This window comes from Melozone crissalis, unplaced genomic scaffold, assembly GCF_028551555.1.
Source record: "Melozone crissalis strain CALT ecotype California unplaced genomic scaffold, PUWL_Pcris_2 ptg000012l_1, whole genome shotgun sequence".
NCBI lineage: Eukaryota > Metazoa > Chordata > Aves > Passeriformes > Passerellidae > Melozone > Melozone crissalis.
Window position 1 is genome coordinate 6,386,963 of NW_026535790.1, and position 24,177 is coordinate 6,411,139.

Genomic DNA, 24,177 nt, shown 5'->3' on the forward strand with positions numbered 1-24,177 from the left:
CTCTGCCCAACTCTGGCAGCTCAGTGGTTGAAGGCTCCCAAAACCAAATTTGACAGATTTTTAATAAATTGTAAATATGATCAAAGATCTTGTGTGCTTGTGAGAGATTTCCTGAGTTCAAGCAAAAGGTTCTGAAACTGGGTAATATCTTGTCTTGTCTTTGGAAGTTTGATAAATATTGGGAGCAGCCTCATGTGAGTGTTCAATTAAATGGCAGTTTAGTCTCTAGCTGCATGCTTGCCCAGTGCAATGATTCAGTTTTTTAGTGTTGATAAAATTGATGGGAATCTTGTTTTTTGGAACATAATTTCAAATCTGTTTTTTGACCTAAACATTTTACTTTAAGCCATAAACCAGACACCCCAAAATTTATTTTTAGAAATGCACTGTGTTTTTTGGAACCTTACAAAAGCTTGGCAAAATTCTACTAATGAGATTCCTAAAATTTTAGTCTGTATCACTGAACAAACTCTCATGGAATCCAGAACAATAATGAAGGCTGCCCCAGGGTCAGGACTCAGGCTGTTTTCACAGAATTAGATCCTGGAAGCTTGATTAACTCCACGATTCATGGCAAGATTAATAATATGGGAAATCTGTCATCCTTTCCAGACACTTGTGAGTATTTGCACAGAAATGCTGAGGTGTTACTACTGGTTTTCAGTACAATCATAACATAATAATATAGAAGCTGTGTTTAGGAATCCAAACTTGTGCAGTTCAAAAATGACATGAAATTTCCCTCACGTTTTTTTATTTATTTTCAAAACTGTACACCTTTCTTATATTTACCCTTTTTTAATCACTATATAAAAGAAAAAAAAAAGAGGGAGAAAAGCAGTGCTGATTTTTGTGCTTTTATTAGAATTTGATGTAACAACTTACTTGGGCAAAAAAAGTGCTTCCTTGAAGAGTAACATTCTGAGACTTAAATTGTCTATAGCTTCCTGTCACCTGTGGTATAGACATACCCTTTTTAAAGCTTCACTAGACACTCTTAAACTCTTGCCTTTTGAAATGATAAAGCTGGACTTTACCCCCTTTCCAATCAGTGTTTCTGGGCAATACTGATTTCTGGGAGTGCTCAGAGGACCAGAGACCTGATGAAGTTTTGCCAAGGTGAATGAATAGTCTTTGAGGGTCCTGATACTAAACATCAGAATAGATGTGAGTCTGTGAGGGGCTCTGCAGGCAGGAGAAGGGATTGAACTCATGTGTCACTCAGGAGAAGGGTTAGACCTCACTGCCACTTTTCTGTATCAGCTACTGCATGCTTACCTGCTTCTTCTCTTTCTGTTGTTCATCACTCCTTGGACTTCAACATATTCCAAAGAAATTCACAGAAGAAGCACCTTGGGACCAGTTGCACAGTTTCTAGTTCTGTGTTAACATCTGCATAAGCACCCATAACTCACCTGGCTGGGGGATATTTGTTCCCTTTGTCACTCTGTTTAACAATTACTTTTCTCTCTGCATCAGTATTAGAAGGAAATTTTAGGGGTTTAAAATTGTCCAACTGTTACACTTGGTGTGTGCATATGTGTGTGTCTGTGTTGGTGCAGTGGTGAAAGACAAACATGGTGCACGTGGGAGTGGCAGGATAGCTCATCACTTGTGCTTCTTTTCTCTTTTAGGTACATGTACCATATTTTGAGTAAAAACACGATCGTGACAGATCACAACCGCAACCTGCTGGTGGAGACCATTCGTTCCATAACGGAGATCCTGATCTGGGGGGATCAGAATGACAGCTCAGTGTTTGAGTGAGTATCCCCAGCCACTTCTCTCTGGCACTCTGCTTTTGTGCTTGAAGAATGCTTGGAGTTGTACAGAGTTCTGTTCCAGTTAACTCCTCCAAGGAGTTCTGTTCCTGTTTCTGTGAACTCCTCCAAGACTGCATTTCATGACTGTATGTAAAAAAATTTTTCCTGTAGTAGATGTGTGAGCAGGTTCATATTCATGTCATACAGGAATTTGCTGCTTCTAAGTGTTTGGATTCCAGAGCCCCTTTCAAGTACTGCTTTTGTTTGACTCTCCATTCTTTTGATATAAATATGAACTCTAACATATTTTAGGGTCCAGATTTACTCAGTACATCTAACATCACATTGCTTCAATTTACCTAAGATATCACAAATTCTAGCTGTGCTATTTAGAGCTGACTGATAAATTGAATGTACTAAAAATACAGTAGGAAAAGCCCTGACTACTTGATACCTTTTTTTCTGCATAATTTCAATTTTAAGCCCTCTTGTTTAGTATTTAAGGGTTTTGAAAGATATTCTTTTGTTTTGCACGTGCAACTTTGCAAAGTAATTCTTCATAAAAGCAAAACATGCTGTTCGTCAAAGTTGCCTTGAATTATCCCTGCTCCTAGCCAAATTATGTTCCTGTTACTTACAACATGTGACTTAACGACATCTTGATTTTCTTTCAGCTTTTTCTTGGAGAAGAATATGTTTGAGTTCTTCCTGAACATCCTGCGTCAGAAGTCAGGTCGTTATGTGTGTGTGCAGCTGCTGCAGACTCTGAACATCCTTTTTGAGAACATCAGCCATGAAACATCGCTGTGTAAGGACACGCTTCCAAACTGCTTAGGATGAAGTGATCTAGATTGGATTCCCTTTCATTCAATGAAATTTAGTCCTAGTACCCCTGCACAGAACTATGAATTACTGACAGTCTTTTAAATTGAACACTACCAAAAATGTGGTGTAAACTGATTCCACAATACCTTTGAATGTAAATTTTCCGTGGTGCAAAAGTAGTTTTTTGGTACAACAAGCATTTAGCACATTCCAAGGGATTCCTTTAGTCAAAATAGTTGTGATCTGAAATGTTCACTTGCTGCCATAGGTCATGTGGTGAAACTCTGGTGTGTAATTTGTACTGTAACTGTTCTGACATTATTGGTGCTGGCAGTCAGCCACAGGAGGTTCCTTTGAGGTTTTTGGCAAAATACCTAGAGGATGGAAAATTAATAATTTGAAGTATTTGACAACTGTTATGAAAGTCATCATCAAGCCTTGGACAGTTGGGACTTGGGGAGGAAAGGAGTTAAATGTTGTTAGCTGCAGAGTTTACCTGAATTGAGGAAGATGAAGTATATTCTCAGTTGTCTTGGTAGCAAAGACCTTTGTAGGGAGCAGATCCTTTATATTAATGCTCAAAGGCATCACTTGTTTGGCTCAAAATTGTGATCTTCGAGCATCAGGTTGTTGTTTTCTAGCTGGCACTTTAAATACAGCCTGTTACCACTGTGATTTTTTTTTTTGTTAAACCTGTGTAAATACTTTTTTTTTCAGACTACCTGCTCTCTAATAACCATGTGAATTCTATTATTGTCCACAAATTTGATTTTTCTGATGAAGAGATCATGGCATATTACATATCATTTTTGAAAACTCTTTCCCTGAAACTCAATAATCATACTGTACATTTCTTTTATAATGAGGTAAGTAAAGAAAGCTGCAGTATAATGATAAGAGGACTTGAATTAGAAATTGATGGGAGTGTGGCACATACTCTGTTTAGTCTCTTGTCTCATAATGTCTTGCTTTTATTTTTATAATGGCCATACTAGTGGTTGTAAATTTGTTTGTGAGAATCTCTGCACAAGCATGGCTTTGTCCTCTTACAACTATAATAAACTAAAAATCTGGAAGTTAGTGTTATATTGGGTCATTTCAGTAGTTTTAAAGTCTGCTTCCTTGAGAATTGAACTTGCTTATGCTTTCTTTTCTTGTGCTTTCATGAACAGGATCTTTTCTATTGCATCACTTGGTTCTAAGAGGTTTAGTCAAAGTCCAAAAAGCTGATTCAAAGGGCAAAGTTGAGCTGGGTTTTTCCTCTCTGCACTCTGCTTTCTGCCAGAAGAGGGCATGAAAACACTGGCTATGTGTGCAGTTATCCTGGGAAGCTCTGGTGCTTAAAGCAGCTCATTTTAATGCAGAGCTACACATGCAGCTGAATGTGCATTGTAAAATCATTTTGATTACTTAAGTAGAAGGTAAAGATACCAAGTTGATATAGGGAAAACATAATTTATACAGAATCCCAAGCCACATTCTGTACATGTTTAATAATCAAATATTTTCTTTCCTCTTGTTGCAGCACACTAATGACTTTGCTTTGTACACCGAAGCTATTAAATTTTTTAACCACCCCGAAAGCATGGTCAGGATTGCTGTTAGGACTATAACCTTAAATGTCTATAAAGGTATGCTTTTTATATATTAAAAAAGGTATGTGTGCAAATCTGGTTTCATTGAAGTTTGATTTTCACTTATTTATTTGTGAGGGTTTTCTGTCTGTTTTGTGAGACTGAAAAGCTTAGCATGTTGACAAGTTTCAGATATACATTTTTTAGTTTTGTGACAACTATCCCAAACCTGCAGTAGGTACTTGTAAATAGTATTTTCTCACCAATGAAACTGGTTTTAAAAAAACCCCAAAAGTGTCAGGCATACACAAGGAACTTTAGCTTCCTTTCTAAGAGAGGTCAGAATGTGAATGAATACAAATTATCTTTTACTCATGAAATTGAGCTTTCTGGTGCATGAAGCAGTAACCAGCATCACTCCCTTTTGGATTGGAAGTGCATTAAAATGACTGTAGAACTGGTAGGTGCTGCAGTCACTCCAGTCTCAAGAGGAGCTGGACCATTCCCAGAGGTGCTCAGTGAAGGCCAGGAGGCTGCAGCCTCAAACTCCTCTGCTGGGCATTCCAGTAGGACATGAGGAAAAAACCTAAAGCTTCACTGTGAGAGTAGTTGAGCCCTGCAATGATTTTTCCAGAGAAACTGAGGCATCTCTATTGTTGGAGGTCTTCAAAACTCAGCAGGAACATCAGAAACCTGGCTGAACTTTGAAGTTAGCACTGCTTTGAGAATGTGTTCTCTAAAACCCAATGTCCAAAAGTCACTTCCCCCTAAATTTTTCTTGGGATATTTAAGATTTTTAATGAACTGTTCACAGTGTTCTCTTTAAAAAAATTGTTTATTCTGAACTTCTACCTCTGAAATCAGCATGCTATAAGGTAATATGTATTATGCAATATGTTCATGCAGGATTTCTTGTTCTTTAGTCCATTTTAAGTTAAATTACATGTTGAATTTACACAACTTTCTGTCAGTTAAGAGAAGAAGTGGTTTGACAGTCTTCAGAGAAGCATATGAGGTCTTTTGTAAAACAATGAGCTGTTTGCTTTGCACATGACTAGATAGTCTGCATAGCAAATAGGATCTTTACAGTGTTGGCTGCAACACTTTTCCTTGTATAAGAAATGAGCACTTGGTACTTCTACTTGAAGGAACTGTTTAAATGCAAATATGAGCTCAAAAAAAAAAAGACTAGATTATAGGCTTCATATCCTATTTGTGATATATTTTTGCGACTAAGTATTTTTATTTTAAAAATTACTTTTCTAGAATTTTCATTGAATGTTGTAGTGATATAATGGTTAGAGTTTAAAGGCAGAGCTCAGATGTTCAGGTTTGATAATTTTCTGACTACCTGTTTGCATATATTCTGCTCTAACTGCTACCCCGTATGTTTTAGTTTAGATGCTTTGTGCTTTAGCATTTTAAACCCTTTTAGAGGATGTCACTATCCCAGTTCCTAATCCTGTTAACTGTTGTCTGTTTCTTTTGCCCTTCCTTCACTGATGATTCCTGTGTTCCTTAATGCAGTGTCATGTAAGTCTAACTAGCTTGACTCTCAGCATTACTGCTTTATTCTTGCGCTTCTCTCTTCTTTTTAATAAATAATATGCTAAAAGAACCTTTCTGAATTCCACTAGATTTGTTTCTTTTCAGACATCTGTACATATATCAACATTAGGCTCATTCAAGCCAGATAAGAATTGATGTGGCATTTTTGTAGATTTCCATTTCATGCCTAAGATTGTGTCAGGTGTATACTCATATGGAAAACTAGCATGTAATCAAATTCAAAAGATATTTTATTATATTTCTTAAAAAGCAATAAAAAGTATTGGCAACTGATTTTTTCTTTTTAATGATTTCTCTTCAGTGGACAACCAGCCTATGCTGCATTACATTCGAGATAAAACTGCAGTTCCTTATTTCTCCAACCTCGTCTGGTTTATTGGCAGCCACGTGATAGAGCTGGATAACTGTGTGCAGACTGATGAAGAGTAAGCTTTTACAATGCTGCCTCTTGAATGCAAATGCTTTTCCCAGATGTCAATGGTGTCCTTATTTTGTCTGTAGTAGTCCAGTTAAGTTAGTTTCTAGATATATTCCCATGTAGGCAGTTCAGACTTTTCACTCTTTAAAGTTTTTTAGTGATTCTTCAAGGAAACAGTGCTGTGTGCCTGATCTGTGCTGCTATCCCTACAAGTAAGTTAGTGTTTGCACCAAGCCCTTTTTTTGTCTTTGTTTTGTTCTGCTAAAAATAGCAGATATCCAGAAGACACAACAGGCATTTTGTGCTTCTCAATCTTATAAACTTTGTCTTTCTAACATCCTTTTTTCTTTGTGTCATCTCATTAGAAGAGCTTTCTGAAAAGGTTCTAGGAAAAAGATTTAAACTAGAAATATGAACTTGATTGTGAGCTGTCAGACCTGACATGACAGTGTAATATTCCACTGTCGGCTACAGAAATACTTTGTTGATTCAAGTTGTTCTTGGTTTGTCTTGCCATCCCCACCTTAGAGTGGCTGTGTGCTTCTTGCTTTCCTAAAGTGAAGAGGTAGGTGTTAAATACAACACCTAATTCTTCTTTCATTTTTGGAAAAGAAATCTTCTCATTTTTGTAGTTGGCTTATGAAAACACTGGCAATGGAAGCAAAGCTTTGTAAAAACGAAGTTTTCTTGTGAAAACTTGGGGCAAAAACTTGATGTGTGCATCCTAAAGAAAATACAGGCAGCTGTTTAACAGTTGCATTAGTTGGCTTCACTGAAACATCTTCTTTGGGCAGTCTACCTCAGCCAGCTGATCTGTGGCAGGGATGTATGTTCATTTTTTCCTTATCACAATTGGTCATGTGTAATTTTTTATTTCTGCTCTCTTTTCAGGCACAGAAATAGGGGCAAACTGAGTGACCTGGTAGCAGAACATCTTGATCATTTGCATTACCTTAATGATATCCTTATCATTAACTGTGAATTTTTAAATGATGTGCTGACAGACCACCTACTTAATAGGCTCTTTCTTCCCCTCTACGTGTATTCCTTAGTAAATCAAGACAAGGTAAGCTAATACCTGCAAACAGTGAATTCTCAAAGGTGCTGCTTGCTTTCAGTGTGCAGAGTGATTTGGGCAGTTGGGTATATGATGTGTGGTTTACATGAAATAGCTTAAAGAGGGTGGCTGTAGAGGAAATAACCTGAAATGCAATTCAAGAGCACAGCACAGCATTCAAGAGCACACCAAAGAAATGCTGCTTTGGGTGACATGGTGGTTAAAAGCTCACAGTATTGGAGACCAAGAAGAACTGCAAATTTGGAACAGGGTTTAAATTTCTGTGACACTGGGAGATGTGTGATTTCCTTTTCTGATAAGCTAACTTGTCTTCTGGCAAAAACAGAAAAAGCAAATTTGCCATGGTCTAAAAATCTATCCATGTAGAAAATACAGACTTCTGGGTTTGATACTCATTTCTTCTATTTGTAGAGAAGCTGTGTTTTAGTGTGATGAAGCTGAATTTATGTTTAAAGCATAGCCTTTAAATTAAGTGGTGGTTTCACTAAAACTGGGTTTTGTGAAATAGAAAGTATTTTTTAAACGTGCACAGGTTCCTGCATTCATTTGTCTGTTGTGGGTAATATTTCATGCTATCTGAATAGCTAATTAGGAGTCTTTAATGAATGTTAACTGAAAAGTTTTTGAACTAGTAGCATTGTGAAAACCAATGTACTTCTCAGATGCTCACCTGTTTAAATTACTGAAGTGACCACAAGAGACAGTAATTAATTGCAATTTTTTAATCAAGGAAGAGTGAGAGATATGATTATTCAGAGAGTCTCCATTTCAAATAGTTTACAAGTAGTGAATGTTAAAGATAAAGAACTTGATGCTTTCTGAATATTTTGTAGCAGGATGTGGAACAACACAAGTTTGATTTTAAATAAAACATTAAGCCATATAAATTCTTTGTACAAATAAGCATTTTTCATAACTTTTTCTGTAGGGTGGAGAGCGTCCAAAAATAAGTCTCCAGGTTTCTCTCTATCTTCTTTCTCAAGTAAGTATTTTAATATTTGTCCTGTTTCAGAACAAATTTTGCAGTACTCTTGTGATTATAAAATAGTGTGTTTTCATCATATTGGCAAAACCATAAAAGAAAATTTATCAAATCAAATTTCTAGCCTTTCAGTTTTCATTAAGAAAAAGAAAGTAAAACATTTTTGGCAGACAATTTGAGTTAATGTCATTTTCCTGTGGATCCCATTGCCCAGGGTAACTTTCAGAGCATTTCAAATTGTGTACACGCCCTGACAAATAAAGTGTAATAGATAAGCAGCATGCTGGGTCAGAGCTTGGTACAATGGCAGATGAAATTTACCCAGATGCTGATTGCATTTTGAATCTGCTTAAGCTATGGAAAATCTCGGGTTTGAATTTTCCTCTTTGAAAACCCAAACCCCAAAAACCACCACTACCAAAATCTCACTTTCTCACAATTCACAATATGAATTTCATTATGCCTATAGCTGAAATCTGTAATTAAGTACTTATTTCTTACTCATATCAGTTCCACCTCCTTTTCCTTCTGGAATTAATTTTCAAATTAAGAATTCTACAGTAGATTTTTTTCGTTTTGTAGGGAAAATTCATCTGTTGTCCCTGTAGTCTTCAGTGCATTACTGTGAGATTGATTTACCTAAATTACATTGTGTGAAAATAGTTTTGGCTTACGTTCATAGAATTTGTACTTCTTTTTCTTTGATCTTAGAATTTTTTTTAGTACTCATTTTGCTGTGATCTGGCCCATAATTTCATCTTTTTGCTGGAAGCATGGGGTTGGAGTTTTTTCCCTAGGAAAATATTTGATGCTCCTTAATTTAAACCTAAAATATTGTGGTGTGTGAGGGTTATTTACCACAGATAAAACTGTGGGAGCAGCAGCTGCTTGTAACCAAAGGGATCTGCATCATGCAGTTGTGATCTCTTTTAAAGTCTTCATTTTCAGTGGAAGTATGGACAAGGTATCACTTCAGGATTTGTATCTATGTTCTTCATTCTCTTTAAAGAAGAAAATGGAAGTAGTCATAAAGAACTGAGAACAAATTTTGTGTATCAGAATGGGATGTGATATAGAAAATGAAATGACTGTTGCTGTGACTGGCAGAAAAACATCTTCTCCCACCTTTTTTAACCTGGAGTTTGTCTGGGGTGGGATGAGATCTGCCAGACCTTGCTGAGTGTTTCTGTTCCTGACACCTGGCATATGCTCTAGGCACTACTCTTATATTAGACACAAGTGCTTGAGAGACTGATGCCAGCACCTGGAAATGCACTGCTGGGATTTCTCAGCCACTGTGACAAAGGGATTTTGTGCTGTTCTTGAACCAGAGCAGGCCTGTGGACAGTCAAGCAACACTTGGTGAATTGGCAGAAGCTCGAGTGATTTGGAGGTTGTTCAAAGCACTTTTGAAGTGTGCTGTGACTTTAAAGTTTTATGTAGATCTCCACTACATGCTAATAATCACTTCCCTTTTGGAGGTCTGGAATGCTTCTGACTTTAATCAAAAAACCTGTGGAGAACATTTAGCTAAATATTTTCAAAGCAGTGATTAGGTTTAATGCCTTAGGAATTATTTGGGAATTTTTCAGCTAGAACCACTGATAAAGGATCCAGCCTTGATATTCCTGTGAAGAGAATGGATTTAAGCTGACAGAAAGCTATTGCAGCTGAACCTGAGCTGGTTCTGTCCAGGAGCCAGTTGTTTGCTGGCCCAGACATGTAAGCCTTGGCTCAAAATGGAGTAGTCAGTGTAAACACAGAACTCTGGTAAAGCACCAAAGCACTTGTGGTCAAATGCTTCAGTGCTCCAGGCATTATGGTCCTTACTCCTGTGTTCTGCAGCCATTGTGTAGCTGACACTGATTTGCTGCAATTTCAGAGCCAGAAAAGCTGCTTCTGATCCAGCTCAGCCTGGTGCATGGCCTTTAGTCATGAATCACTGCACAGTGATTGTGTGCACAAAACTTTCTGGAGTCTGGCCAGTTGTTGGCACACAGGAAGGTCTGGGGATGCTGTGCACCATAATCAGTTTGTTGTTTCTAAAACAAAAATAAATTTCTGGAATGGTTTTAATGAGTTCCTTGCTGGAATATCACACAACTTCCCATTCAAAGGTGTTGAAGAGAGAGAATTTACACTTCTCAGAAGGAGGAAAGAATATGAAGCATTAGTAAAGCTAGGTAGTTTCAAAGGTAGAGACAGGTCAGATACCCTTGTCTCCTTTGTTTTAAGTTGATTTAATGAGCTCTTTGTTACCAGTTGTACTTATATGTAAACTAAAGATAGCACTTAACAAGGTCTAAAGTATGTTCAGCTAGTGAAATTGTGAAACTGTATTGTATAAATATGTCTGATGTTTTTTCTGCTCTTCTTTCAACAGGTTTTTCTAATTATACATTATGCTCCTTTGGTGAACTCCTTGGCTGAGGTTATACTCAATGGGGACCTCTCAGTGTTTTCTTCTAAGGTTGAGCAAGATATACAGAAAAACTCAGTAAGTGGCCAGCTGTTTGTAATTCTTTTTTTTTTTTTTAAGGCAAAGAAAATTTTCAAAAACTAAAGGCAGGTATCTGGAAAATGGTAAGCCAAGGTGTTTATGTTTAGGAGATGAGAGCAGCAGCAGACTTTTTGTTGTTGGACCATCATTTTGATGCTCTGTAATGCAGTCTTCTGTGTTCAGTTTTTATCTGCCCTTTGGTAGTGAAATAAAAATGATTCAGCACACCTTTCCTGTGAAATTTCCTTGTGCAAGTTGTAGCAGAATTGGGAGACTTAAAAAAATACCGGGCTTAGGATTTTCATCTGAATATTCCCAGTGTTTTAGCAGTAAAACTGATCATCTCTGGAAGCTGTGCATCAGTGAGCATGTGAGAAGGGAGACCAGCCACAGAGAGAAGGGAGAGTGTTGCTCTGTCATTGGCCTTCTACCTTCACATTTAACCATAGGAGATGTTGCTAGATGCTGATGCTGTTGCTACTGGTTTTCTAGGTGTCATGTTTTTTATATTTTCCCTTTTGTTGTGGCTTTCACAGTTTGTGTAATGCTTGTTACCTTTTAGAGGCCTTATTTTGGGCATGGTAACGAGTAGGGAGGGCATGACCTTACTGTAACAGGCACCTGACTGTAGTTCTGTCCAAAAATTGAATGTGTCCTCTACTGGCTGACTGGCCAGCAGTTGCTGACTGAATGTTTAATGTATAACAAGCAATAGATTGGTTCTTACTCACCTCCTTCCTAGCACTGGCTGTATCTCTGGGAGTTTCAAGGACGGAGATATGTTTCAACTCCTCCAAGATACATCAACTTTTCCAGATTTCTTCCCACTGGGCATTGGAAACTGTGTGGATTGATCTTAGCTGGTAGCTTTTGGGTTCTGGTGTTTTGTTCTGTTGACCTTGATATTTAGAATCTAAGCTTTTTTAGAAAAAACTGTGTTAGAATGATAGAGTGGCTGATTGCTTTAAGATAAAGCAATCACTTATGTTAGGAAATGTCTGACGTTCTGCTAGGTGCATACTGAATGTTGTGTGTCACTTGTGCAGAAGAAGCTTTGTTGCTAGGAAATTTGTGGCAAGAGGGTGGAGTACCAGTTGTTACAGAAGTGAGATTTTCTTTTCCTGTCATGGTTACTGTACAGAATTACAAAATACCTATAGCATGTCTTTGTGTGCTTGCACTTATGTCAGGAATATTAGGGGTTTCCTATAGACTGCTGTTCATCTCTTAATTTTGTAATGCTATTTAGGTTGCAGCTCCTTACTGGCCTTAAAGATGTGTCCTCTTAACATGTAAACTGGGGTTTCTGTTGTACCTGAGCAGGTACTCAACAGGAAGGTGTTGGCCTTCTGCAATAGACCCTTGGAGAAGCTGCCAGAGGTGAAGCTGTGTTCCAGGGAGTGCAGAGCAGTGGGTAAAGGGAAAAACTTCCATGGGAGAAACCTTAATTTGTAGTAACTTCAACCATATTGTTCAGTGAGACCATGGAGAGGAAAGCCCAGACTGCCCACTGGGGGAGTTGGTCATGTGCAGGAGTGGGGTGCAGTGTCCAGCAGAAGAGCTCCATGGCTTCTGTGGCTGCCAGGGAGGGGAGCCACGGGGGGAGCTGCTCTGCAGGGCTGTGTGGGAACTGCTGCAGGCTTTGCTTGAGCTTCCCTGCTGATAGAGCTCAGTGCAGGGGGGCTCAGGTCAGCTGTGCAAATGAAGGCACATCAGGATCCTTGCAGGGTTATTGCTGTGGTATTTTCTGTTGCAAAGAAATTGCCAACTTCTATTGAATACTGAAAGTTACTTCAGAAGTTAGTTTAGAATTGTTAAATAGAAGTGATGAGCAATTTTTAAAATTTATTTTTAGTCTGAGTGTAGAAATTTTTTTTAATTAAATCAGACTCAAATTTATCATTTACTACTTCCTTTGTGTTCTAATTTATCTTGATAACTGTTCTGATACTGTCCTAAGCTTGTTGTTGTGGGGAATCTGTGTATTGTGGTGAACTGCAGCTATTTCTAAACCCTCGCTCTGTACCTATCACTGCTCATCTGTTGTAACTGAGATGTCTTGATATGTTTAAGTTGAAATGTAACTGTCAGTTTCTAACTAGCACATAGTTTCTAAACCCAGAAGTAGAACCTCATATCTATGTTCATCTTTCTAATAAGATAAAGTAAAGTGGAATGAGATAAGGAGTAAGGACTGAGTTCATTACACACAGAGTCCTCTTGCTGGGACACTGAGTAAAGAACACTTCACAAAAATAAAAGCTGAGAAACATCACAGTTGCTGTGTAAAAATGCAAAATACCCTGAGTTATTTAGGGCAAAGAGCAGTGGTAGTTCTCACAAGAGGAACAAGTGATACTGTTTACTGTAAATCAATTTATGGAAAAAATGACCAGCAGTTGTAACTGGTGATATCTTACAAATTGGCAATAACCTACCCATGGAGATCTGCTGAACATCACTGGGCAGTAGTGATTGCCTAGGCTCCATTGAACAAGTTCTCCACATCATTCCATATTTTTTCCCTGTATTTCTGGTTTTAGGCATCATCAGAAGAAATACTCTTATGTCACAATGAGAGCTGAATATGTATAGACAGCAGAATGTATTTAAAGTTCTCAGATCTCACACTAAGGTTTACCTTACTTCCTGTGAGATCTGTTTTCCTGCATCATTCGCATGTGAGCCACTTCTACCTAGTGCATGTTTCTTCTTTAACCTACTTTCTCCTTCCCGTAAAAGGTGTTACTGCTATTGCCTTATTTTACCATCACACATTGCACAAGGTAAACCATTATTGAAAATGTGGTTAAAAGACATTTTAAAGATATAAACCAGCAGTACCTCAACCTGTATGATCAACTTATAAACCAAATGCTATCTAAAATAATTTTAAATCTAATTTTAGAACGTTTTAATGATACAGCCTTGTTGCCTTTAGCAGAACAGAATATTTGTGTAGGGTTTTTTCTACAGCATTCCTTCTTGGAGCAAACTATGGCTCAATGTTTACAAGCACATCACTGTCTGCTGGTGTCTTGTGGTACTTTGCTCTTGAGCACATGAGAAATGCAAGGTTATTAAGTACATGTTTTCTCCATAAAGAAGTAGCTACAAGATTCTAGGAAGCAATGCAGAAGTAAGAAGTGAATGCAGAAAGGGGAAAATGTGTTATGCAAGTTGCATGCTACTTTTCTGTTTTTCCCCTAAATAATAGGACTTAAGGTGCTCTTCCCTTTTCTTATGACTTTTCTGGCCAGAAGCCATCAATAAAGGTAGCCTGGTCATTTTATAACCTTCCTGTGTTGCAGTTGGATCACACAAAAAATGCATCCAAGAGGTTATCGGGGGATATAAGTGTAGTGAATTTGGTATTTTTGGGGATCTTTTGGTATTGTAAAATAGTCTTCCCACTATGTGGTTTGTTTCAGTGCCAAGTGTAAATTCACTTACGCAGTATTTCTATAAAGCATTTGCAAAATATCAGATTCAGAGAATCATTTTGGCCTTTTAACTTGTAGACAGCTTTTTCCCTGATATTTTCCTAATCTCTTATGTATAGATATTCCTAACTAAGTGAAGGGAAGGATTTTTTCAAACTTTTTCCCCAGAGTTTGTTTGATGCAGTGATCTTGAGTGCTTATTGTACTGAGTCACCTAAGGCAAAGACTGTAATCAGTTTGGTATTTACTCTAGTCTTACTTCTTTCTCTTGCTTGCCCTTGAGTTTTTAACTCTTTAGGCAGTGAGAGCTGCATCTGTTTGAGGTTTTGAGCTCTGGAAGTTAATGGGGTTTCTCTAACTGTCCTGTTTGGGTCAAACCTGGCAGAAAGCTCCAAACCATGTGTTTCACTTCTCAGTAACAGTGAGGTTTGGCTGATTAGTGCTTATTTTGTACTCTGGTGATCAGCTGGCAGGCAGAGGAGAGTTCAAACAGCACAGCTCAGAAACAAGCTGCAGAATTGTTAAAAACCAAATTTGTTACTCCTTTTATTTGCAGAGCTTCTTGTAGCATCTTGGTCACTTTCTATAAGAATCCATTGTTCTGTGTTGTTAGGACACATTATTGGAAATACTTCATTTCTTCTGGGAGAAATTTAGATAAATTTATTTACTTGTTCTGAAATTAATTAATACTTAAGAAAATTAAGTTTCATTTAAGAAAATGAGGTGTTGGTTTGCCATCTTATCCTGTGATAACTTTGTGTAAAACACAAGTAAATTAAGTCTAATAAATGAAGTTGTGTTTTCCAGACTTGATAAGTCAATCTGGAGGCCCCAAAAAGGTTAATGACTGTCATTTCTTCCTGGTTGATACAGGAATTAGTTTGATATTGAGGGAAGCATGCGACTCCAAAAATGCAACCAACCTAAAAATCTCACAGCATAGAGCATTGGATTTTGTCCTTGCTGCTTTAAAAAAGTCCTTGCACCTTTAAAAGGGGTGTTATTTATATCAATAGCTGCTGTCAACATACATGTAGGATTTTGCTGCCTTTATCCTTTTTACAAAAGGTGTCTGAATTTTATCTGCAATATGTCTCACACCTTCAATATAAAACTTGTGGTGATGAACTAGGTAGTTCTGCATTGTCTTGTCTCAAGAAGGCCTACTTTTTAATGATAGATATTTGGGGTAGTTACTTTGGGGAAAGTTGTGCTACTGATGATTTGGTATTAATTTTCTGTATTTTAAAATGGATTTGAGATTTGTGGATAGTGTGCTGATTTACATTTTATATAAATTGAAGTTTCTTTATCAATTTCAATTAAAAATTCTGTGCTGGAACTCAGTGTACACTGTTCAAATTTACAGGCAAAGTCAAGTATCAGATGTTTCATAAAACCCACAGAAACACTTGAGAGGTCCCTTGAAATTAACAAACAGAAAGGGAAGAAGAGGATGCAGAAAAGACCCAACTATAAAAATGTTGGTGAAGAAGATGAAGAGGAGAGAGGATCTGAAGATAACCAAGATGACCTTGATAAAAGTAGAGGTACAGAAGCAAGTTCAAAGGGTGTAAGGACAAGCACTGAAAATGAAGGTGAGTATTCCAGCAAGAAAAGGGTGCTTACAATTTAGGTACTTTTGTTTACTGATGGAGCTGGTTGTGATTAGTTCCATGATTTGTTCTCTTGCTGCACTAGGTGAGCATGGGACTATGACATTTGTTTAAGGCTTTGGCTGGATTTTTTCTCACGTTAAGTCAAGCTGTGAGAACATGTACTTCTAATCTCATTAAAGCTATGGAAGTGTGTTCATATCTGCCTGTAGGCCCTGGCCCTTATCACAATGCATGCCTTGCACCTCAGTGTGCATGACTTGATAAGCAAGCTTGACAGCTTTGTAACTTGTCCTTTTGTGGTAAGGGAGAGCTGTAGCCACTTCACCTTTGCAAGATAATCAGCAGTATTTTATCTGTGTTTCAATGGTAAAATTTAACTGGTGTGCTAGAAGTGACAGTACGTGATGGAAGATGATATTAAGTAGTTCATAATTGAAAATATCTTTGGCTCTTAGATTTTTTTTTTTTTTTTACTTGGACTTTTTCAGCATTTATGTTGTAGCCCAAACTTAAGAACTGCTTTTATAGGATAAGTGGTCTTACAGCATATTATAACTGTTTATTTTAGGGTTACTAACATTTAGAAGGATAATAAGTCCTAGTACTTACATTAAATGTAAATTGAGAATTAAACATAAAATGAGAAAAATGTGGCAGGATTGCCTGCAAGCAATTGAAAGAAAGGATGTTATTCTTTGACAGTCCTGTCCAAACGTGACTGAGTTTAGATTTAGGTAAACAGTCTTTTTGAGAAGGCTTTCTTAAATGGTGCCAAATAACTGATGGTATATTTTCCTCCATAATTTGAAGAAAATATTAAGTAATCTACTATTTGAACTGGTGCATTTAGTTGTAATCTTTGTTCAGCTTCCTAAGGGAAGGCTAGATTTGTTTGTTCTGCTGAAGCTCAGTAGGTGAGAAGCACTGGGGACCGGGTGTCCTGTTTGCTGCAGTTGTGGAGGCTGTTTGCACCCTCAGTGAAACTTGATGTCCACCCATGCCCCAGTCTCACCAGCTTTTTCACAAATCTTTTTATTTTTTCAGAAAGAGGTTCTATGGCTTTTCTTCTTGTGGTTTGCGTGGGAAGGGAGCTGACTGTGGCTTATTTGCCAAAATGATATGTATATTTTCTTTACATATTTTATGTATATGTATATATTTTTATAGTGTTAGATTCCTTAAAGAAATGTAAGCCAGATTCTTGACTTTACTGGGAAGAAAATTTGCCCACATCTCCCAATCACCTTTCTCAAGTAATAGTTACACCTCTTACATATAGATGCATGAAATGCTTTTAATACCAAACAGAAAATACAGATGAGCTTGTGATAATCTTGTTGAAAATAGCAAATGTTGGTTGTATGTTTTGGTTTTTTTAGAAATAGAGATGGTAATCATGGAGAGGTGTAAGCTGTCAGAGCTGTCCATCTCTGCTGTGACAGAACAGAATACAACAGATGAAGAAAAGAGTGCAGCTGCTTCTGGGAGTGACATGACAAACTGGAACAGGTATAAAGGAACTGGAAAAGATGTTGCTGAATTGTTTCCTTACCTCTCCTCATCTTAAATCTTTTGCTTTTCTTAAAGGGATGTTTCAAATCTGCTTCAAGTTAAAATTACAGGGTTTTTTTTCTGGATCACAAGTGAGTGAATCAATACAAAAGTGGAGTGTAGTCTCTCTACTGCTTGGTTTTGGAAATGATCCTGTTCCTTTTTAGTTTGTGCTTTCCTTTAGGCAGTTGTGATGCATTAAGTTGATACAGTTAAATTACAGAATATTAACATGACAAAAATAGAATGTAATTTTCTAAACCTCTAAATTAAGATGGAAGTTTTATTTATTATATTTATAGTTGCATTTGTCCATTTTTGTATGCACCAATAAGTAAAAAACAAGGAAAATTCATCAGTTCAGAGATGAGTTGGGCAGAATTTTAGTAACAGTAGTTATAGGCAAACCCTTGTGACCTTTTACTGTTTCCAGGGTCCATTATTATGTTTTAGGGTTATTGGAAACTTCTACTGGAAATACAGTTTATAAGTGTTTCTGGGAGCAGAAATTGCCCTGACTTCAAAATTTAAGCTTGGATGTAATGAATACCCCTAAGATACCTTCTCACTAGGGATTTTGCATTCCTGTTAATAGAATGTTAAGAAACCAAATGTGCCTGACACAAAAGTAATTGCAAATGTGTCCAGTGGGGAAATGCACATGTTTGATAGGATTTTAAATTTATTTTTAAACTTGGGAAATGCTGCCTGGTATTCCCAGAATTTCATTCTGTCTCCATTATAGCTTTGTAGTTTAGATTACATTCATTAATAAAGATAACATTTAATTTCATTGTAAAAGTGAAATTGAACCTTGACTTGAACTGGCTTTAAAACACACTGTTCTATATTATTGATAATTTGACTAAAATATGTGCCAAATGGCTTTTAGAAAGAAATTGGCAGTGAGTGCATGGAATACTAAAGTGACTGGGATGCTCAGGTCTTGAGAAGAGCAGAATGCAAGTGAGCTGCCAGTGCATTTGGCAAATGTCTGCAGTTCAGGCCTCTCTTGATCTGCAGATGTGGTCTCGCAGAATTCTGCATCTTTTCTAAAAATAAGCAACATCAAAGAATGTGCAGAGCTAAAAATAGTTTTAAAATAAGGATATACCTTGTATAGGGCAATTCTGGCCTTTGTTTTATATGTGATTTTTTTTTTTAAATGTCAGTGGATTAGCTGCTGTAGCTTAAGATGTATTATTATGCCTAGCATTTGAAGCAGCAGCTAAATTTCTCAAGAGACTTGCCTCAGTATGTGTAGTTTCTGTCCTACACTGGTTGGAATCACTGAGCCTTGTGGATAAGGCACCATGTGGGAGTGGAAAATGCAGGGACCTCTGTGCCATACTGGAACTGAAGCTTCCACACCTGCAATAGTCATTAATGCCTGTGGTGACAGTGGTTCCTAGTGGGTGCCAGTTTTCAGTTGTGGACATACTCCACAAGAATAAATAATCTGAGGAACACTTGTATGGCATTTGATCTGCTGCTTCTATCAAGCCCTTAGTAGAAGAATTAAAGGAAGCAAAGGCTTACAGAGTTAAGAAATACATTTGAAAATACTTACCATATAGCCTTTACTGTGAAAACTGTTTGGTTCTTTTTAAAACAGTCCAATACTTGTTGAAAAATAAATGGAAAACAGCACAGTTGGCAGTTTAAAATCTGCAGCTGTAAAAGCTAAGTCAAGCTTTTAATTTCCCTTAGCCCTTTTCCTACTGTGAAAAACAAAAGAAAAAGCTTAAGTATTTTAGGTGTTATTTTATTTTGATAGGCCTCACTACTGGAAAGTTTAAGCTTAAAGACATGTTTTAAATTAGCTTCGCTTTATGTAATGCTGCACAGCAAAGCCTTTTTCCAAAGCATGTCAAATCCTCATGCTATGTTGTGGCTTCTGTTGCTATTTTCTTAGGCTGAAATTTTCTGGGTCTGTTGTGTATTTAATCTAAATGAGGAACATTGGTGAGGGGGATTCTTGGAAGCTGTTTCAGCCTCAGATTATTGTGGCTGAGACAGACAATGCCGATAAGATGCTTTGAAGAAGCATCTGGAATGAAAATGGTATCTCTTGCTGCTCTGTAATGATTTTTTTCAAGTTTCATAATTTCATTAATCTAATTAGTATGTGGGGGGAAACAATGAAAAATGTATTAGGCATCAGAGAAGTAATTTAATACTGTGTAATATTGGTGTTAATGGAATAACTACTGATACCTCAGCAGCTTCCACCTGGTAAAACTTTGGCTTTAATGAAATTATATTAAATAGTACTTTTACAGTTTAGGGTTTAGGTTGTTTAGGGTTTAGGTTGTTTACTGTTCTTTTAGTGTATTTTTTAAAATATAATTTAGATAATGTAAGGATATTTTTCCTTTCACTGTTAAAGTATAGTTTAGCCGATAGGAATAAACCCTTTCCACTTGGGCTTCCACACACAGTGTCATCTCCTGATGACTGTGACACTACCCTGACACATCATTTGTTTAGCTGGGCCAGTTGTGAAAATATGTTTAGTTTTTGAATGTGCTCTGAACTTGAACTACTGACTGGATGCAAGCCATCCTAGGACCAGAAGTGAAGCTGCCTTGCCATCAGGCCTGTGCTAATATCAGGTTAATCTCAGCAGCATCTGATCTGTCCAAATGCCTTCTGGATTACGCTGACTTTTGTTGTCTTTCCAAGGTTCAGGTAAAGAAAAGGTGAACTTAGCACTGTTTGTAACTTTCTGTGTATGTGTCATAGGTCATAAGTGTTTAAACTCAGGAAAACAAAACCCATCTACAATCCAAACCTTTTTTTTCTCTTCAGATATTCCCTCCTAGTTAATATTTCTTTCCTATAACTGTTGGACAGTGAAACTCTTGTTTTAGAAAAACCTGGCTTCCTGCAAACTTCTGGTAAAAATGCTTACTTGTAATAGTAAGAGCTTTTCAATTGTGTTTAGCACATGAGTTTTGAAGGAGTCTGTTTCATACAACAGTGATAGCAGCTCCTTGAGTTTACTTAGGTATGCACTTAAAGCAAGCTCTGCAATGATTCTGTGTACTTACTAAACAGGCTACAAACAACCCAGTAACTGTTTGAACAAGCAGTTCTTGGGAAAGTATTATGTAATGAATCCAGTTAAAACTCAGAATTATTGTCAGTATGTAAATACAAAGCATGGCTGTAATCTGAGTACTCTGCAACAGAAACTCTGTAACAGAACTCTTTTGTTAAAATGGCTGAAAATATGCATTACTGTGAATTTGCCTCTTCCATTAGCTACGTGTACAATAAGATGGTTACCCATTTTTCTATAGATTTTTAAAATTGTTTCTAAATTACTCCTTTCCACAGGCCTTTCCTTGATATGGTCTACAATGCCCTGGACTGTCCTGAAGATGATTACTACGCCCTCTTTGTTCTCTGTCTTTTGTATGCAATGTCACACAACAAAGGTAAGTGCAGTTATGTAGAGTTAACTGCAAGGCCAGGATTGGAAGAACCTCAGTAGAGTCATCTTCGGCTTTATGGGGTTGTTTATTGCTGTTCTTTAGAATGGGACAGGAAGATCCCCACAATCCATAATTGTTTATTGTTCTAAGAGGTTTCCCAGCAAACCAGCCTTTCCTGAGAAAGAACTTTGATATTTTAGAGGAATATATTAAAGAAAGATGGGATTAGTTTCCTTATATAACAAGTCAGTGAAACTTTTATTTGTGCTGGGGAGGATACTAAATAGGACTACTACAAAATAAAATTCCTATTTAGTTTAAACATATATGAACAGATTACTTAACTACCAAAGCAGAATTTAAAATCAGACTTGGATATTCTCCCCTTTAGCCATTATGCTCTCCAGATGTATGGCTTGACTTTGATTTGATTTGGATGCAAACAAATAATCTGAGAATTTCAGAAACAGCAAAATCATTTGCATTTCACCAACAACTTTGAGATTTGAGTGTTGCCACCCAGTAGGCCCCATTTAAGGCTGAGAATTTTCAGGGATTCATCAGTGTGTTTGGTCTTTGTTGTTCCTCCTTTTCCTTGTCATGCAAAGTCAAAACTATCTTGCTTAGTTTCCTATTGCTAATTGTTCTCTTCCGAAAGAACTGCTGTGGTCTATTAAATGCTTGCCTCAGAGCACACTCCTGTTTTCTAATTTGCAATTTTTTCCTTCACCCTCATGAAAGGACTTGACTCAGTCAAGTTGGAGAGAATTCAACTTCCAGCTCAAAATGCTGAAGAGAGAAATTCCTATAATCATGTCCTTGCAGAAGGGCTCATCAGGATAATGAATTATGCTGCACAACCAGGTATTGCTTTTCCAGGGTTTGTTTTTCCTTCCAAGGTGAAGTTTTTGAAGATAGAAAGAAGCTACTTAGCCTCTTGTCTTTGAGGAGAAAATGATTGTTCAGCTGCTCTTTGATGAGCAGTATGTAGATATGGTTTGTGAAAGACAAATATTGGCTTTTTCTTGGTTGGTGAGGAATCAGAAATTCTGGATTTGTGCTGAGTAGTTGTTTTTATACTCAGAACTATACAAGGATCTGTTGTCTAAATTCCTACTGTGTGCACTTCTGAATAAACAAAAATTGAGATTTTGAGGGGTTTTACATTTATTGATTTCATCCTGAAAATGTGATCTGTCTCACCTTTGCTTGTAGAAATAATTTCCGTTGAGAAATAATCTTGAAAACTATGGTGTGCTTTGCTTATAGCAGTCCTTTATCTGTCAGCTCTAGGTGGTAGCAAATTTTCTCCTTTTTTTTTTTTATTTCAGGTTGTATTTTCAGTTCTGAACTGTTCTGCAGAAAATGTTGGGGGTTTTCTTCCCTTTTTTTTTGTGAAACAAGGGTTACAATGTTCCAGTGTTCCATGACCTATTCCATGAAAATGATCTTTGTTCAAGCCACACCTCTCCTCCTTGCCCTTGCCCCCTTAAAACTGTAAATGGGTAGAGTTGGATTTCCCCAGAAACTGACACCCTATCAAATTTTTGAATGTCTGTAGAATAAAAATCTGTTTGTTTGACTTGCAAAACTGCTCTACAGCATGTTAACTTGTGCTGATGTGTCAGAGATGGAAAACATGTTTATATATGAAGAGTTTGTACCTGCAGCAGCAGGAAGGAGTGCAAGTGAGGATACGTATTTATTTAAATAAAGGCATGTCTGGGGAGGGAGGTGCTGGGGAAGGATGGAAATGGGGTATTTTTTATTCAACTTGCTGCATGCTGTGTAGAACATCTCCTTTTCTCCCTTCAAGGGAAAGCTGTGCCTTATTAGTGTACTACATACAAAGCTTCCTTTCACCTTGTAACTTCATCCATCCCAAATGTCTGGGATCCTTGTGTAATTTTAGAGTAATTCAACCTGTGCTGCAGATTGATAAAGGCAGCAAAACCCAATGTTGGGCTCACTGTTTAATAGTATTAATCTTTCCCTTCTTACTGAATGGCTCTGCTTTAAATTTTCTTCTGCTTTAAAATACTCTTCCAGTTTTTTCTTTATAGCCATCAGCATAGTAAGGCAGCACCAGCACTCAAAGGGGGAAAGTTTGACAATTGCAGGAAGAGTAGAAACATTTAAGGACGTGGAATGATCACAAGAGCTGTAACTAAACTGCTGCTATTTTGTATGTTGAAATTTTCTTTTCACAGATGGAAAAATTCGTTTGGCAACTTTAGAACTTGGCTGCCTATTGCTGAAGCAGCTTGTGTTTTCCAAAAATGGCAGGATCATAAAAAATGTACACCTTGATTGTCTGGAGGTGAGTATTTTCTTTCAAATTCCCAGTCACTCCATTACTGGTGTCTCAGTCTTGGAGTATAGTTGAATCAATTTGTTTCATTTCTGGTTGCAGTCAGCCTTGATGTGAAATTTGAGCTTCTAGAACTTCTTTGCATTGGTAGCTCTGTGCTGTGAATGTCATAACCTATGCTCTGTTCTCATCTCTGCTATTTTAACTTGTAACTTCTCCAGCAGTTTTGTGTTTCATTGTGTGTCTGAAACTTGTATGTTATCCATCTCTATAATGTAAAGAAAAGTGCTTTTGAAATAATAAATAATAAACTCAAATGAGCTGCATTTTCATAGGTGCAAGAACTGTTTTCTGTCAAATTCTAGGATTAAGGCCATGAATTATTAGACAGTCTGTTCTGTATGAGTGTTTGGGTGGGTTTTTTAATGTGACTAATAAGTAAGTGTATTCCCTGAAATGCATTTTCTCTTTCCTAGGGTGCAAGGGAGGAAAGTGTTCATCTCCTTCGCCGTTTCTATAAGGTAAATATGCAGAATGCTGTGAGAAGAAAGTCCTTTACCTATGGGGAATGTCTGCAGCCCAGTCTTTACATAGTGACCAAAGAAGCACCTTTTTTAAGATGGGAACTCCAAATTTGTGATAGGGAAGGAAGTGTTTCCTTGGAGAATTTCTCTCTTTTCCACCCTTCCCGTACCACCCTGACCCATGTCACAAAGGGCTGTTGGAATACTCCCAGGGTTTGTACTGGAGATCAAGTTTATCATTGACACTAATGTGGAATATGTTTGATTTTGACATTGCTTTTTGTTTGTATCATATCTGAAATGATCATCTAAAGTTTTGTCTAATTTTTTTTCCTTATTGGAAACCTTTGCAGCTTTTTACTTTCACATGTGTTGTAAACAATGAAAGAAATTAAATTTTTTAGCCCCAGGCATTAACTTCTACATAAGGAGCAGTAAATCCGTGACAGATTTCAAGTGGCTGAAATATCTTCCTGTTTTTCTTAGAATTCTCTTGAAGGATGTTTGCTCAATGTGGCTTACAAAAAATAAGTAGCTTGTGGTGGGTTGACCTTGGCTGCCTGCTAGAGGTCCACTC

General features: G+C 37.3%; 1 protein-coding gene across 5 annotated transcripts in view; it reads left to right on the forward strand.

The window, feature by feature from the left end:
• The window catches only part of CLEC16A (C-type lectin domain containing 16A), a 58,934-nt gene that overhangs the window by 4,681 nt on the left and 30,076 nt on the right, over positions 1-24,177 (forward strand). For 4 of the 5 annotated variants that reach the window (XM_054270672.1, XM_054270668.1, XM_054270669.1 and 1 more), the window contains exons 2-15: positions 1,635-1,763; positions 2,438-2,571; positions 3,306-3,454; positions 4,114-4,219; positions 6,033-6,156; positions 7,041-7,215; positions 8,156-8,209; positions 10,593-10,706; positions 15,525-15,753; positions 17,154-17,283; positions 20,668-20,768; positions 21,507-21,629; positions 22,976-23,085; positions 23,553-23,597. In XM_054270672.1, the coding sequence (XP_054126647.1) occupies positions 1,635-1,763; positions 2,438-2,571; positions 3,306-3,454; positions 4,114-4,219; positions 6,033-6,156; positions 7,041-7,215; positions 8,156-8,209; positions 10,593-10,706; positions 15,525-15,753; positions 17,154-17,283; positions 20,668-20,768; positions 21,507-21,629; positions 22,976-23,085; positions 23,553-23,597 (1,723 nt within the window). Of the gene's footprint in view, positions 1-1,634; positions 1,764-2,437; positions 2,572-3,305; positions 3,455-4,113; positions 4,220-5,486; positions 5,696-6,032; positions 6,157-7,040; positions 7,216-8,155; positions 8,210-10,592; positions 10,707-15,524; positions 15,754-17,153; positions 17,284-20,667; positions 20,769-21,506; positions 21,630-22,975; positions 23,086-23,552; positions 23,598-24,177 lie in introns of those variants that run through there. The other variant, XM_054270670.1, reaches the window with a different exon arrangement.